The sequence below is a fragment of the Acanthochromis polyacanthus genome, chromosome 13, assembly GCF_021347895.1.
Source record: "Acanthochromis polyacanthus isolate Apoly-LR-REF ecotype Palm Island chromosome 13, KAUST_Apoly_ChrSc, whole genome shotgun sequence".
Lineage (NCBI taxonomy): Eukaryota > Metazoa > Chordata > Actinopteri > Pomacentridae > Acanthochromis > Acanthochromis polyacanthus.
The window spans coordinates 23,967,997-23,984,741 of NC_067125.1; the positions used below are offsets into that span (position 1 = coordinate 23,967,997).

At 41.4% G+C, this 16,745-nt stretch overlaps 1 protein-coding gene across 1 annotated transcript in view; it reads right to left on the bottom strand.

The window, feature by feature from the left end:
- Positions 1-16,745, bottom strand: part of LOC110966686 (alpha-2-macroglobulin-like) — a 50,803-nt gene that overhangs the window by 13,186 nt on the left and 20,872 nt on the right. Inside the window, exons 16-25 of the mRNA XM_051958131.1 lie at positions 15,089-15,211; positions 13,354-13,444; positions 13,074-13,200; positions 12,499-12,721; positions 10,486-10,612; positions 10,188-10,309; positions 9,017-9,068; positions 8,530-8,613; positions 5,927-6,103; positions 5,605-5,680 (exon numbers count right to left, since the gene is read on the bottom strand). Of these exons, the coding sequence (XP_051814091.1) occupies positions 5,605-5,680; positions 5,927-6,103; positions 8,530-8,613; positions 9,017-9,068; positions 10,188-10,309; positions 10,486-10,612; positions 12,499-12,721; positions 13,074-13,200; positions 13,354-13,444; positions 15,089-15,211 (1,202 nt within the window). The remainder of the gene's footprint in view (positions 1-5,604; positions 5,681-5,926; positions 6,104-8,529; positions 8,614-9,016; positions 9,069-10,187; positions 10,310-10,485; positions 10,613-12,498; positions 12,722-13,073; positions 13,201-13,353; positions 13,445-15,088; positions 15,212-16,745) is intronic.

Sequence of the window (16,745 nt, forward strand, 5' to 3'; positions counted from 1 at the left end):
CCAGAAGACATTGCCAGGTCACCAGGCTCTCCATGGATTGCTATCGGCCGCAGCAGGTGGTGAAGACACAAAGCAGAAGCGAGAATGCCAGTCCGGTCTACTTGCAAGGCTAAGGAAACAACCATACAAAGTCCCACTACCGAGCATCTTTCTGACAAATGGTGATCGATGCCCAACAAAATGGGCAAATTAAAACTACAAATATCCACTAACAAACTCACACAGGACTGTTGCATTCCTCTTGTAATGGAGACTTGGCTTCATTCATTCATCTCTGATAGTGCCATGGAACTATCAGGAAGCACAGTACTTCAGTGAGACAGAGATAAAGACTCCAGTAAAAGCAAAATAGAGGGACTATGTATTTATTTTCACAACAGCTGGTGCACTAATGCTAAAATCATAGACAGCCACTGTTTCCCCATGTTTTGGGAGGATTTCACAGTTTACCTTTCACAAGAATTTGCTGTTGGTATAGTCACAGCTGCTTACATGTCACTGGTTTGCTAATGCAAGCATACTTGCACAGTGCCATAACCTCTCAACAGAGCACATATCCAGAGGCAGTTCATATCATAGCTGGGGATTTAAACCATGAATACTGAAGGGGCTTTTCCCAAATTTTAGCAACAAATCAGATGTTCCACTGGAGGGGAAAAACACTGCATAAAGCCTGTTCTACCATCAAGAAAGGGTTTAAATCAACACAACTTCCACACATAGATGAGTCAGATCATTTATCCATACTCTTAACCACAGCATGCGCTTCCCTCAGAAGACAAGCTCACCCATAAGTGCAAGCAGGGCACCAAGGACAAATCCAATGAGGGGATGCCGGGAAGTCAGTCTGTTGACCCCTTTTATAAAGCGCGCGGTAATAGGATGAATGTCTGGTGTCACACCATCAAACCCAACACGGCAGGCCGATATCGCTGTGAAATAAATTTTAATAGTAGAGAAGGAGAGACTTTTATCTAGCAGCTCTTGAGGAAATCTCAAAGTGTCCACAATAGTGCATTGAAATGGGAGAACATTTCGTTTCTGGCACCACTGCACAAATATCCACCATTTCTACGTGTACAGGACTCTCGTCAAACTTGCTTGTGTACTCTGAATCATTGCCACCACTTTGGGGGGAAACCTTTAGCAAATACATTTTTATCCTTCAATGGGTAGGCAAGCAGACACCACAGTTCTGGGTGCAGTTCTGCAGACAAGGAGTTGCCAGGGTGTCATGATCCTTCCTCCATCCTGTCCTTCTCCTTCCGTCTCTCTTTTTCTCCCTCATTCTCTCTGTCTCTGCATCTGTCTCTTTACCTGTCTATCCTTCTGTCTCTCTTTTTCCCTTCTTTCTCTCTGTTCCCCTGCATCTTCCAAGCTGCCTGCAGTCTGCTGATTGCAGTGATGATAGTCAGCTACAGTAATCAGTTCACTCAGTTCACCTGTCAGTAATCACCTCCTGCAACATAAGCTCGGCTCTTTCATTCACTCTCCATCAGACCATGGACTGCCATAGCCCCAGATGGACTCTGTTTTCCCCTGCATTCCTGCCCGTCCCATCTCTGTCTCCGGCCTGCTGTTAACCTGTTTTGTCTCCCGCCAGCTCCCGGATTCCCCGAGCCTACTTGCTCCCCATTAGTTTAGTTTCCGTTGTCATGATCAATCTTGTTGTCTTGAGTAGTTATTACTGCTTTAGTTTTTGTAGAATAAACCTTGGAGCTTTGTTGAGTGTTTTTTTAAGGGTTTTTGGATCCATTTATCTTTTGTATTAGATTTGGTTCATTGTCTCGAAGCTTGGTTTTACATTCTGTGAGTTTCCCAATTTGTTTAGTTTAGTTCTGTAGTTTGCTCTTTTGAATGGATTTTGGTTTTGGAATAAAATAAATCTTTTTGACTCCTCCATCTGTCTGCCTGCTGTCGGTGTCTCTGCCTGGATTCTTTGACCCCTGTGACACAGGGCATCATCATCAGCAGATTATCTCTGTGTACCATGACTGTACTGGCCACTGAGGGGCCACTAGTATCATGGTAAGGTCCTGCTTACACACCCACTCCAGTATCATTTCCACGATGGTGAAATGCATACAGGAGCATGTTGGGTAATGAGTGAGCTGGTGTAATACAGAGGGCAGTGTGTGTTTGTTCTGGATGGAAAAAGATTCACTTCTGCCCTGTCGAACTGTTCCCATATCTGAGCCGCCACCTCAATCCATTCCCTCACTAGAGGTACCCCTCTGGAGAGAAGGACTACACCCTGGATCAGGTGACCAGGTACATGGGTGGCTCTGATGGACAGGAAATGAACACTGCAACAGAGAGTGAAACAGTATTAGCAGGGGATGTGAACATGTTCCTCCCTGCCTTTTCATGTAAAATACCACCATTGTATTGTCTGTTCTGATCAGAACATGCTTGCCTGTCAGAACTCAGCAAAAACTGCTAGCAGTTCCAGGTGGTTGACTGTCATACCATCCCAACCCTTCAGGAAGGTATCTGTGGGTTGTCCCGACCGAAGGTGAGCGAAGCAGTGGTAAAATACCGACACTCTGTGCTTAACCAGATGTACTTAACCTACTACAGACAATATTTCCAATCATCCATCCATCCATTCTCTATACACCGCTTTATCATCACTAGGGTCGCGGGGGGTGCTGGAGCCTATCCCAGCTGGCTCGGGTGAAGGCAGGGGACACCCTGGACAGGTCGCCAGTCTGTCGCAGGGCTACATATACAGACAAAAAATCACACTCACATTCACACCTACGGGCAATTTAGAGTAACCAATTAACCTCAGCATGTATTTGGACTGTGGGAGGAAGCCGGAGTACCCGGAGAAAACCCACGCATGCACAGGGAGAACATGCAAACTATATTTCCAATAAAAAAACAAAACAAAATGCTGATTAGGGGTTAGTGGGCTTTTCTGGAAATTAACTGAAAAACCCAATGCTTAAATGTGTGACATAGCTAATAACCGCTGTGTCTCTGTCTGCTGTCTGGAGCTGGCTATTCGGGCCCAGTTGTTCAGATGAGCTAAAATGCAAATGCTTTTCTCCTGCAGAGGAAAAAACACTACCTTGAAACATCTGGTGAAGGTGTAGGGGGAGAGTGACAGACTGAACATCAGTACTAGGTATCTGTAAGCCATACCTTGACATGCAAACCTTGGAAACAGTTTTTGTTTGGGTTGTACCGCTACATGAAAGATTTTAGATCTTTGGTTGTAAACCAATCCCCAGGATTGACCACGGTCTGAAGTTGTCTGAATGTTAACATTTTGAACTTGTAAATTCATAGATATCTAGTCAACACTCTCAAGTCCAAAATACGATGGAGTCTACCCCCTTTTCTGAGGACCAACTAAATAACAGTCACACCAACCTTTGTTCACCTCCGAGGCAGGGCCCCTCCCATTGCTGTCTTGTAGAGGAGACCGTATTTCCTCCTTCAATACCGCAGTGGCCTTGTTCATTAGTACTGTGTCTACCACCAAGAGGAAATGAGGAGGTAAACACCATAGTCCAGGACATCAGACAGAGTCCACCACAGGTGTTCTCTGCCCCAATTGTGGAAGCCATTCCTCTGCTGAGGGAGAGTGTGGCTACACTGAGAGAGAAATCTGTTGTGACTCTGATGTCATCAAGGAGGGTGCCAGTGGACTGTTGGGTATGTTTGCAGCATGGTGATGGAACTCATCGAACGGCTGTGTCTGCCTTAGAGTTGTACAGTCGACCACACTATGGTTGTGCAACCAAACCAGACAAGAATCCAGGCCAGCTTTTTCAGCACCATTTAAATGCAAATACTGTCCATAGGCAGGCACTGTGACGCGGGTGGACAATGGTTTTCACGATGTCAAGGTTAATTCCGAGACAAAATCTGGGTACACGGGCAGTGTCACAGTTCCGTGCCTCTACCCTGTCTGTCTGTCTGTCTGTCTAGTTGTCTCCCATCTGCTTCTCTACCCTGTCTGCCTGTCTGGTTGTCTCCCATCTGCTTCTCTGCCCTGTCTCTCCTCCCACAGCTCGGTGCCTGAGTGGAGTCTAGCTTCTCAGCTGACTCCACTCAGGCAATCAACTACCTCCACGGCTCCCGGACAGCTGACGATCATCTCACTAACGACTCACCTCTTCAATAAGTACCGGCTCAGCCTTCCACTCCCTGCCAGAGTGTTGAACCTAAACCACGCAGTTAGTTCGCTCTCTAGCCTTTTGCATTTTCTGTTTTGAGTTCCTGCCTTGTTTTTGACGTTGTTTTTTCCTGCCTCCACACAGCCAGCTGTCCGGGATCCCCGCTGTCATCCTTCCCCTCCGGCTCTCCCCCAGCCAGTTGTCACCGGTTCTTCCTTGCCTGGAACCCCCACTCCTGCCTGGAACCCCCTGCTCATGCACTCTGGTTTCTCCATCCTGGCCATAATCCACCCCATACAATAAAGCATTCTAAATCATTCTCTGGTCGAGGAAGCGTGGCTCTCTGCTCGGGTCCAACCAGCTCCGTTTCGTGACAGGCAGGCTGTTTTTCACCGTTGCTGGTTCAGAGGGAAGAAAGAATCCTGCTAATTGGGATGGTTTCTCAGTTGAACAGGACAACCACTCCATCTCTAGTGTCTTGGCTGCTTTGTACAGAAGGAAGAAGAAGGATTTATCATTGCGGTGAGTTGGTACAGTAGCGGCAGCTATTTGTCTCAATGAAAAGGCCTTGTTCTCCGATAAACAAATGTCCAGCATGTCATCATTATGGTGGGCTTCCAGACCAAACTGAGGCCAGGCAGCTCCCCCGGAGGGCTCAGGCTTGAGCTAACCCATCAATATATTCCTGATGGTCTACTCAGCTAGTAGCACGGACTTTGACTGGGAACCTCTCAGACTAAGCCGGGTCTCTCGACTCAGAGAGGAGACGGTCGTGTGGTGTGGCTGTGAGAAGCTGCACCCCTGAGGACAGAGTGAACTAAAGACTTCTTCCTGGCCTGGTGCTGATACTGAGACACAAAGCTCCTGATTTTTAAGAAGAAACTTGAAATCAGTGCTCTGTGGGCTCAGTGAAGAGCGGCTACTGAACTGAGGGATAACTGTGATGACGGGAATTTATATGTACAGGACTCACTTGTGTCATCACAGATCATTTGTCTTGTAGGAGTAAATACACTTGTCCTTAGTCAGACCATGTGTGATGTGATATCCCGTACCATATGTGCTGTCCAGTGCAGTATCAATATGATGCATCTCATACATTTCTGATAATTTTATGCTTAAACTGAGGTAAAAATTCGAACACAGGACTTTTTTTTTTTTTTTTTTTTTTTTTTTACTAGGGTAGTATTTTCAGTGCAATATTAGTACTTTCATTTAAGTAAAGGATCTAAATTTATCTTCATGGCTGGTAAATTGTAAATCACCTTTCTCGAATTTGGTAATTTTGCAATACAGTTATTTGCAGTGCAACAACATTGGCGACAACCTCAGCTCAGTCTCTAAGACTACTATAAAGTATAAAGACTCGTTTCTGAGGTACTATGTAAGCATGAAATGGAACATCGCGTGTCTCTGTGTGTGCGTGTCTGTGTGTGTATAATGTATGTGGATGACTGATCAGCAGTTTTCTCACCAAGTGTTTCTTGTTCCTGCACCAAATGTGCTGTATGCACCATCATGATGTTTGTAGTTTAGCTGTCTCTGGTAGCCTGTGTGACAAGAGAAACACTCTAATTAGGACATTACTGACACACATTGTCAGATTACAGAATTTTTGTATTTTTAGGTTCTGAGCTGATTTGTTTATGTTGTCTGTGGATGTAAAGAAAAACTGGTGGCAATTTGGTGCCATTGGCTGACAAAAGAAAAGCAAAAAGATATGATTGGAAAGCGAGGAGGAATGACATTCAACAAGTAGATTTGACTGTCCTGAATGCCTTAACTGTCCCACTGACCACTGATCATGAAGTTGGAAGCCTTCTCTCTGATGGCTGGAGTCAGCTGCTTTGTGTTTTCTAGGTACTGAAGGATGTAGATATTGGGGGCCAGGAGCACCATGTTCTGCTCTCCACATCCATAAGGCATCCTCAGAAGACCATCTAGGTGCTGCAGGGCCTGTCCGAGGATGTCACCTGTACAAAAATGCCAAATCACTCAGACACAGCAGATAACTAACCCAGCCTGTGATTTGAAATAGATTAGAGAAATACATGTTTCAGAGAAATTCTCCAGCATACAGGTGGTCTAACACAGGTCAACATATTTAGAAACAAACTATTGGTAGTGCACAAAAATGCACAGAATTACTTGTAATTTTCTCTATATGCCATAACAATTGTAAAAATTGTAGTTCACTTTAATTGTTAATTATTGAATATTAGATTTAAGTATGGCAGGAGAATATGAGGTTTACTGTTCATACTGTGGCCATTATAGTGTTGCCACTATAATCAACATTAATTCACCGTAACTGCTGCCTGTAAATTATGGTAATTTCCTGCTTTTAAAATCTATTAACTGTGAATTGCCAACATCCAGTGGTGGAAAAAAGTTTTTAGACATCCCATGCATTTGTAAAATATTGCATTAAGAATCACTCTAAGGTCTTCAAGTGTAATTTCTTTTAGTACAATCGCAGTCAAAATACTAAACAAATCCTAAAAAAGCCATTAAAAACTTAAAATTCATTGGTTCCTTAAAAATAAATAACAAATTTTGAATACTGGGTCATTTTAAAACCAGTGATCCACTAATTAAAGTTGTGCTTTTTATTAAAAGACACAATTTTTGTTGCTGTGCTTTGTGTCTACATAAAACCAGCACATTTGAAAGTTCGTCAGAGACAAAAATAGCTAAAACCTAATGCATGAAACACGCCAGAAGATACAAATTCCCAGCCAGCTGCCACCAGATAGCCAGGAACTAAAGGTTTCTTCAGCTAGAAATGACTGCATCCTGATCTGCATCTGCAGGAAAAACCACTGAATGACATCACAGGAGTTTCAGCAGCTGTGGTCAAACCAAACTGGTGTTCAGTGTTCCACCGGCACTGTACGTGGCTGACTTTTAGATAATGGCTTCAGGTCCTACAAGGCTGTCAAGAAACCCCTGGTAAATGGGACACAGAGGATAGCCCAGTGAACTGGACAGCCAGGAAGTGGAAGAAGATTCTGTGGTCAGATGAGTCCAGTTTCCATCTTTATTTCCTTCCAGCTTAATGTAAGGGTACGCAGACGGTCAAGCAAAGCATTATCTCCAGCATGTGCAGTACCTACTGTCAAGCATGGTGGAGGCAGTATCATGTTTTGGAGATGCATGAGTGCTGCTGGTGTTGGTCATCTCATTATCTGTGATGGCACATTGAACTCTGCCAAGTATTGTACCATTCTCCAAACCCACATGCTCCCTTCTGCACGTGCACTGTTCCGTCAAAGTCAAACTGGATGTTTCATCAAGATAATGCTCCTTGAACACATCCAGGACCAGTAGAACTTGGCTGCAGCAGCACAGTATCCAGGTCTTAGTGTGACCAGCTCAATCCCCGGACATTAGAGCCATTGAAGATCTGTGGTGGATTATCAAAAGGTCTGTTTCAAAGTGTAAACTAAAGAATTAGAAGATTTAAAAGCAGTAACTCAAGAACACTGGGACAAGATTACCCCTCAACTTGTGAAAGGCTGGTGGGGAACATCCAGCCATGATTAGAACTCTACTGCGTGCTAATGGCAGGACTACTAAATATGAATTTGATGTGATAATTTATTTATTTCAGTTTTGAACACATTCTCTGTTCTTTGTTGACTTAGATTTCGAAAATATTGAGAACTGACATGCTGAAGCTGTCAAGAATTTAGTTTTGTTAGTTTTTCTTGTAAACAAACAAAAAAATATATATAATTTGTATTTGTTTGCCTAAAGCAGCCAAACCTTTTGAAACACAAAGAAGATTTTTCCACATATATTACATGATAATATTTGAGAATAGATGAAGTTTTAAGTAAGTCCGAAAACTTTTTTTCCATCACTGTATACCATAAACACCAATGTGTCTTTCATCTTTATGATCCAGAACTGAAATTTAAAAACTCATTTTAAATGCATTTACCTCTAAAACATCAAAAACTATAAACAGAAAGAGTTAAGGCAAGTTACATTTTTATGAACTGGGAACATTTATTTAAAGGTAACGATGTAAAACAACATGACAAAGTGTATTCTAATAAAGATATTTTAGAAAATAAGAGAAAAAAATGCAGCTAATAGAAAAAAAATGAGAAAATAAACTATTTCAGGGCAGAACTTGGAATAATATTCTTAGTTATGCTTTGTGTCCTGTTGTGTGAACCACATAAGATTACATAGTAGCCTGCTGTTAATTCTGATTCATTTTTTAAGCTCTAAGAAAGCATCAGGTTTTATAGTATTTAACAGCATTTGGAAAAATGGTACATTTCTATTGGATTTTTACAGGAATTCATTGCAGTCATGGCTTCTTGGAGCCTGTTTAACTTGTCATAGATTGGTTGGGTTAAACAAGGTCAAATGAATTCAGTTTTACCTGAGACTGTTACTAAAGCGCGGGCAGATCCTTCAATTACATTTTCAGGGAGATGTGGATCTATTTCCTGCATGATAGTGCTTCCTGTGTAAAGACAGAGACAATTGTTTAACAGAGAGAAGCTCAAAGACAAGTCAATTATAAAACAATGTCCAATGGATCATGAATTGTAAACGGCCAAACTGATAATTAGATGCCAACAAAGAGAGAGGTCTCTGGGCATCATCACTTATTCTATCAGTGTGATCAAATGTTTAAATAAATTACTTGTAAAAGAAGGTGATAAACCTCTCAGTTAACATTTTTTAATCATACAATGTACTAGACCTCTTCACACTTCTAGCATTTGGGTCTCCTTTCTCTAAGTATTTGATGGGCCAGTGGGTGACCCATAGACAGGGGCTACAGTCCCCCGACTCAGTAGTCATGGGTTGGAGTCTGGCTGCAGGTCCTCCCCCTACTCATGTCTGCAGTAAATCATACTGACCGTTGGGGCAGTGCCAGGAGCTAACTGTCTTGGTCATCTCAACTCCCTCAGCCTGAGAAAAGGAAATAATGTTTATAAGGAGATTCAGAGTCAACTTTATGAGTAAAAAAAATGATCAAATGCTTCAATGCCCTGAACATGTACACACACACACACACACACACACACACACACACACACACACACACACACACACACACACACACACACACACACACACACACACCACTGTTTAAAAGTTTGGGGTCACTTAGAATCACTTAGAAGTGTCCTTATTTTGGAGAGAAAATCATTTTTTCAGTGAAGATAACATTAAATTAATGATAAATCCAGTCTAGACATTCTTTGTGGTAAATGACTATTGTAGCTGGAACAGGCGTAAACTAACCGTGACGTCACCCGTTGGTTTCAACGCCGAGAAAATGAAGCCCGGATTTTGCTACTTCCTGGTCGCCGTTTTGGATTTTTTGGAGCCAGTGACGTAAAAAGCGTCATCAAACAGGCTGGACCAGAGAGCAACTAGGGGCAGGATTGGCAGAAGACTCTCTTATCCCGCCCACATTTTACCGCAGAGGCTTCTGTTGCTGTCTATCAAATGTAGCCACGCCCCCTGGCCCCTGGCTCAGCCAATTTTAACGATTTATTTAAAATTCAGTATTGATTTATTTTAAGATCGGCCACCTGATCTCTCATTTTGACCATGAAAACTAACGGGAAAAAAATCCTGAGCTGTAGAAAATCAGTCTGTCAAATTTAATTTTTTCCAAAAATGAATTGGGGTCTATGGAGAAAAAGCTTTTTGGAGCCAACCCTAGCGGACGGCGTGATATTGCAAGTTTTTGACACTTCCGGGTGGGCTTCAAATTTGGAGCCAGATGCTACGTCCATCTTTATATACAGTCTATGAGCTGGAAACAGCTGATTTTTAATGGAATATCTCCACAGGGGTACAGATGAACATTTCCAGCAACCATCACTCCTGTGTTCTAATGCTACATTGTGTTAGCTAATGCTGTTGAAAGGCTCATTGATGATTAGAAAACCCTTGTGCAGTTATGCTAGCACATGGATAAAAGTGTGAGTTTTCATGGAAAGCATGAAATTGCCTGGGTGACCCCAAACTTTTGAACGGTAGTGTATATATATTTCATTTTATTTACATGGTACTAACCTTGAATATGACAGATCTAGTAACCGTGTCGATGTGACCTCTGTCTGGGACGCTCACAATCTCATTGTTACAAGAAACAACAGATCTCACGGCTCCAGCAGACACAGTCACATTCACAACCCCTAAACAAGATCAGCGCTGTAAATGACTCCAGTATCAACACATTTTGTTGCTGAGATGAATCTCACTGATTTCACAGAGATGAAAAAGAGATGTGCTGGGAAAAAAGAGGCAGCAGTTCCTCCACCCTGACTCCATTTAACCTTCACACCAGGGTGGATTAAAGGTTGCGACTCACCTATGGTTATGGGGGTCATGATATAGGGCAAGGTCTTGCGCTCATTGCCACACAAACAGACAGTGTAGTTAACACCAGGGACAAGGTTGAGGGTGTACTCTGTGGAGAGTTTTGGATGTACTTTGACCTGTTCAACAAACACAACAATATATGACTAAACACTTCTACAATACCATAAATCAAATTTAAGTCACAGCATAAATGTAGAACATCACCACAGTCCTTGAGTGTTGAAGTCATTTTGTAAAGACTCCTCCTATCCTATCTACAATGTTAACATGTCCGTATGGTGGAATTATATGCTGGAAGACATGATGAACCTTCACACTGCAGAAACATGCATTCAGACTTACAGACTTGTATCCTGTTAACTTGCAGGCTGGAACTTTCTGTATCACTATTCTTTTCAGAATAAGTTTCTGGTGTCAACATGTATGGCTGAATCACACCAATATTACATCTTGTCACTGTGTAGCGTCCAGCAGTTTAACACCCTCCTGAAGTTTGACTGATGACTGTGTCCTCAAACCTAATGCTGTCATTTATCACCAGTCATATCATGTTTCTTGAGGTTTACTGCTGAAGGATGTGTTCTGTAACTACTGCATTCTCTAACAAGTGTCATTGCCTGCAGGTCATAATATTGTGACTTTCAAAGCAGAACAATGGTGATTTTTCCATACACAGCTCTCCTGGAGGCTGTGATATGTCTCTTTGGTCACGTAATTCACCCAGCTAGCTCTGGTAAATGGCTGCTCTGTTGAGGTTTTTCAAACCTAAACCAACAGGCTGTTTTAACCTTAACTCATCACCACAAAGTGCCCAACTTTTAATATCTAACAGCTTAATTTACACCAAGACTGGTTCTAATCCTAGCACAGAAAAGAGAACCTGAAAGTCAGTGCATTGCCTCGGCTTCCTCTGTCTAACCCTGAACCCTACACCAGGAAGGGATGGATGGAGAGACAGGCAGGGACTTCATAGAGTCCTCTTAGACTCCTCTTAGAGTCACAAACAGTGTAGAGTAACACTGAAGTCATTTAAGGCAGAAAGGGACTGTTTTCATGGAAAAAAAACTTCTAAATAAGTAACTTTAACACAGAGATGAGATATTAGGGGTTTGATCAACAACTATGGAGGGACTTGAAAATTTACTATCAGGACTTGAAGGACTTTAAATAACTGCACTGTTGGTTTTAAAAATGATTGTCTTTCAGTATAGAAAAGAAGACTGAACTGTCTGAAGGCGTATTTTGCAAAAACAGTGTGTTCAAAGTCAGATATGAAATTATCAGGTAAAATAAAATTACACAGTTCTACAATTTCATTTAGCCTTGTTGAGATAATGTCGAAAATAATTCAAGAATGATGAGGAGAAAATATCACCATTTGCCAATAAAAATAGCTACAGGGCCATCACAGTAAGAGGAGACACAATACTGTGTTATTCCACTACAGGGGGAGACTTGATGTTCTCTGTAGTTAGATGGAAAAAATAGAAACATGTGTCAGGATTTGCAGGTGGCCAAAAAGAGTTACAAAATATCCGTTTGTTCCATTATCTCTGGCTCTGACATTTAAGGTATTCATCCATTTAATTAGGAGTGAAGTCATTCATGTTCATCACTGATCAAGCTCAAGCTAATGAATGAAGTCAGTTTTTTCTCATTCCTCTGGAAGGACAGAAGCTCTGACAGTATGTAAGTACTGGAGAATCAAATGATAAGATAATCTCAAATGGCATTAAATATTGGATGATTTTACATGAAATTTGGTACATAAATGTATTTTCACCACTGGTTCATCTGGAACTTTGGTGACCCTCTGGCTTTTCATGTTTGAGTCAGTTTGCCGCTCACTTAAGTTAATGACAAACACATACTTCCTAAGCTAACTGCTGTGCTTTGTGTTTGATGCTAATTAGCAAACGGTAGTATGCTAACACACCCTATCGTCATGTGTCTTCATGAGCATTTGCCAAAAACGTTTAGATCAAATAAAATGATTCGTTACCACAATGCAGCTTGACAGGTAGTTGAAGACGGTTGCCTTCAGTTCAAAGTGCTCCCCCTGGATGATGGAGTAGGGCAGCGTAAAGTCCAGGAAGAAGGGCTGGAAGACAGTGATTTGTTTACGAGGAGCCAAACCAAATTCAGGAGACAAACAGAAAGTCTCTGTCTCCCAGGTGGTGATGGTGTCTGGGGCAGTGAGAGACACGTTCTTCGTTCCAGATGATCTGGATCAGCAGATACACATAAACACATTTAGTCAGATGGTAAAGCGTACTTATAAAAAAACACTTTCGTTAAAATCTAACAGTGAGTTACTGTGACCTGAGAATATCCTGCTGCATTTTCAGAAAGAAGTACAATTCCATGTTGTTGAAGAAATTCAGGCAATAATTCTCATATGTGAAGAAATACTAGAATTCTGAACATGATGCACAAAGACCTTTTCCTATATGCAACCATTTATACTGACCAAATATACTTTCATTACATTTATCTCTTCAATGAGAAAGCTGGAAATGCATATGGGACCATGAATGTACTCAAAGGTGCTCTGATTTTGCCTCATTTCAAGCTCACCCAACTTCCACTAGGTCCCAAATCCAAGTCTCAGGAAAGAAGCTGCGACCTGGTGCAGCATCAGGAGAAGTAGGAGCTGCTAATAAGACAGGAAACATCTCTACATGCATTGTGTCCGTCCTGACCACTGGATTATTGTATCCATAACCAACATGTGAAAAGAAACAAGGAAATATTTTTTATTAGAAACAGACACCAGAAAGGCCAAAAATCAATATTTTAATTTCAGTAAATATGAAGCATGTGACACTGGACAGATCAAAACAAAAAAAAATGTCACCATGAGGGATACGATAATATTTTCTTCCACTGTACAGGAGGCATGAAGGTACTTCAATGAGCAGGTTTGTTGCCATCTCCAGTCCTACATTCTAGACAATCCAACAAAACAGAAACATCACCAGAAAGTTCACTGCAGGTCCAGCAACTTAAACTCACACACACGTATAAATGAATGGACAGCAAGAGAGAGATTTTATACAGTGCTTTAGACTCCCTGTCATAAAAACGGGAAAATATTTATTAATATTTTACAAATCTGTCAAAAAATGTTTTTGTATTGCTATTTATCAAGCAAATAACAAATTGGAACAACTAAATAGTCCTTATTCACATATATTAATCAAAAATCCTAATATGACCTCCTTTGGTCCTGATAACACCGGCATTCTTGCTGTCATTGTTTTTATGGCCTTTGAGAGTCTCTTTTGTTATTGAGCTCCAAATAGTTTCTAGCTGTTCCCAGAGACTTGCTTTGGATGAAACTTTAGTGCAATCTGTCTATAATTCACTAAATCCCAGATCTGTTCAATTGCATTCAAGTCTGGACTTTGACTTGGCCAGTCCATCAGTTCTACATTTTTTTTTTTGGTCCAGTCGTCTCTGCACAGCTTTGAAGTCTCCTTGGGGTCTATGAACCCACGACCAATCAAGTTCAGTCCAGAAGGTATTTCATGATGCAGCAACATGTTGGTGTGTGTATCTTGTTCATGATACCATCGATTTCAGCTAATTTGCTCATGCCGTTTCCACAGATAGAACCACATGCCATAATGGAATATCCACCATGTTTCACTATGGGTGCAATGCATCTAACATCAAAATGTTCTCCAGCTTTTCTGAGGACAAAAACATGACGATGCTGACCGAAGAGTTGAAACTTGGACTCAGCCATCCAGAGTACCTTCTTCCAGTCATCTACAGTCCAGTGTTTGTGCTCACTGGCAAATTTTAGGCATTTGTCAATCAATAATGGCTTCTGAGCAGCTATTCTTCCCTTTAAACCTTGTTCCTTCGTTTGTCTGCTTATGGTCATTCTGATCTGGAAGCATTAATCTCTGCCTGAAGATCAGCAGTGGTCTTCCTTCTGTCTCTAGTACTTCAAATCTTGAGGTGTCTGACATCTGTTTCAGTTCGCTTTTGTTTTCAGCCTTTCCTAAGTACATTTTGTAAGTAGCAGTCTCTATAATCCAGTCCACGCTATACTTGACCACACACTGGGAACACTTTAGGTTTTTCCCTATTTGTCTCAAAAACCATCCAGCATCATGAAGTGTTTTAATTCAGACTCTGTCTTTCTCAGTGAGCTCCCTACACTTCACCTTTTTGAACAGGAGTGAGAAATTTTAAACTAAATTCACTATTTTATATCTAAATTTGTGCCAGAACACTGAAATTCTATGACAAGTCAGAGATTATTCAAGAATGACATACAACCAATAAAACAATTTTTAAGTTCAGGAATGCAGACTATTAACTGTAATTTGGCATCTCTGTCAAAAAATAATAATGTGCTTTACTAATGTTTCTGCTTTTTTGTAAAACAGTAAATTTGAGAATTCATGGATAACAGCAATAATTATATTTTAGCATTTAGCAAACATAAAAAAATATTCTGGTAATCAGCAATACTGTTAATTTAGGGGTGGCAAACACCTTACACTAGGTGGTAGTCTAGTACAGTTGTTAAGCTTTGTATATCACATACACACAGAGACACATAAATTGTATATTACCTTGAAAACTGTGTACGCATCGTGCATGTACTGATCAGGATGAGACAAAATGGATCTTTTTTGTCTCACAGGCAGGCATTCTGTGACATTGGTTACATTCATGACAGGCAACAAGTCAAAGATCTGAAAAAGAAAAAAGTTTCAAAGCTATAAACTGACATTTGTTATACATACAAGATTGGACTGTCATGGTCCCTGCCCCAGTCCCTGTTCTTCATCTCCTTCTTCCTGTTGAGTTTCCGTTACAGTTTTTCGCAAAATAAAAGCGATATTTCTAAAATTTCGGCAAAGTATATTTGCGCTTTAAATTTTTTTCCATTGAAGGTTGTTCTGGGCAGAAGCATCGTAACTCTCGTAAAATATCATCCCACGAGATTTCACTGCAGGAAGATGGACGCCCAAAACCTGTTGCGTGTAGGTGTTGTTATGTTTATCTTTGCTGTCTCGTATGGCAGTGATGTTTTTCTCAAGAATAATGGCAAGAAAAGTGTCGGTCTCATCTTCTGTCCACACATACCGCGCCATGTTTACTCAGAGAGAACTGGTCATGTGACCAGGTACGTCACGTCCGGTGACGTATAATTGCGGAAAAAGTGGTTCCATTGCGCTTTTGCGATAATTTTCAATATCGAAACATCTGAAAAACCACCTCATGAGAGCGTAAAAACTTTTTAGGAATATTTTAGTCCTTTTTCAAAATTCGGGTGTTTCCATTACCAGTTTTTTATTGCACGATTTACATTTTGCGCATATCTAAGGGTAATGGAAACGCAGCTATTTGTCTCTCTTGCCTGTCCGTCACTCTTCCTGTGTTTCTCTTTCCTGTATGTCTCTCTCTATTTGTCCCTCTGGCTTCCTTGTCTCTCTCGCTCACTCTCCTGCTCTTGCTGTTGGCACTGCTGATTGCTGGGATGAATGTCAGCTGTGGCAATCAGCTCACTCAGTTCAACAGTTCCCGCTCATGCCTCCAGGTATATAAACTCAGTTCATTCACTCACTCCCTGCTGGACAAGACTGTCAGATCCCTGCCTTCCTCCAGACTCACATCCCCACATGAACTCAGCTTTCCCCTTGGATTTCCACCTGCCTCTGCTTTGTCTCTAGATCCTGTCACGGACGCAACTTTTTCCTTGTGTTTCTACCGGTTCCATCTCTGTATCCAGCCTCCTGTTTTCCGTCAAGTTTCCTGTCAGCTCCCAGATTCCCTGTGCCTGTCTGTCAGCCCCTTAGTTAGTTCCCTGGTTTTTGTGAGTACACTTCTGTTTGCTTAGTTTTTACTGTTCAGTTCTTCTCTTGGATTTTCTGTTTTTAGTTTAGTTTGGGTTGTGCTTGTTCTTTGTATCAAGTTTAGTTTTAGTTTTCCCCTTGATCTTAGTTCGCTATTCTGCGAGGTTCCCATCCACTATAGTATTATTAGTTCTGCATTTCTGCCTTTTGTTAATTTACTTTGGTTTTTGTTTAAATACAGCTTTCTGATACTCCACTGGTCTGCCTGTAATCGGTCTGTATTGGGTTCTCTGATTCCCTCCCCTCTTCTTGTGTAACATGGACAGAACATCAAGTGATTACATACATAAAAATATACTGATAACAACTGAACTGTAGCTGTTAAACTGACTTTTGTGTCAGCTTGCCTCCCTGAGGGGAAGAAAAGTAC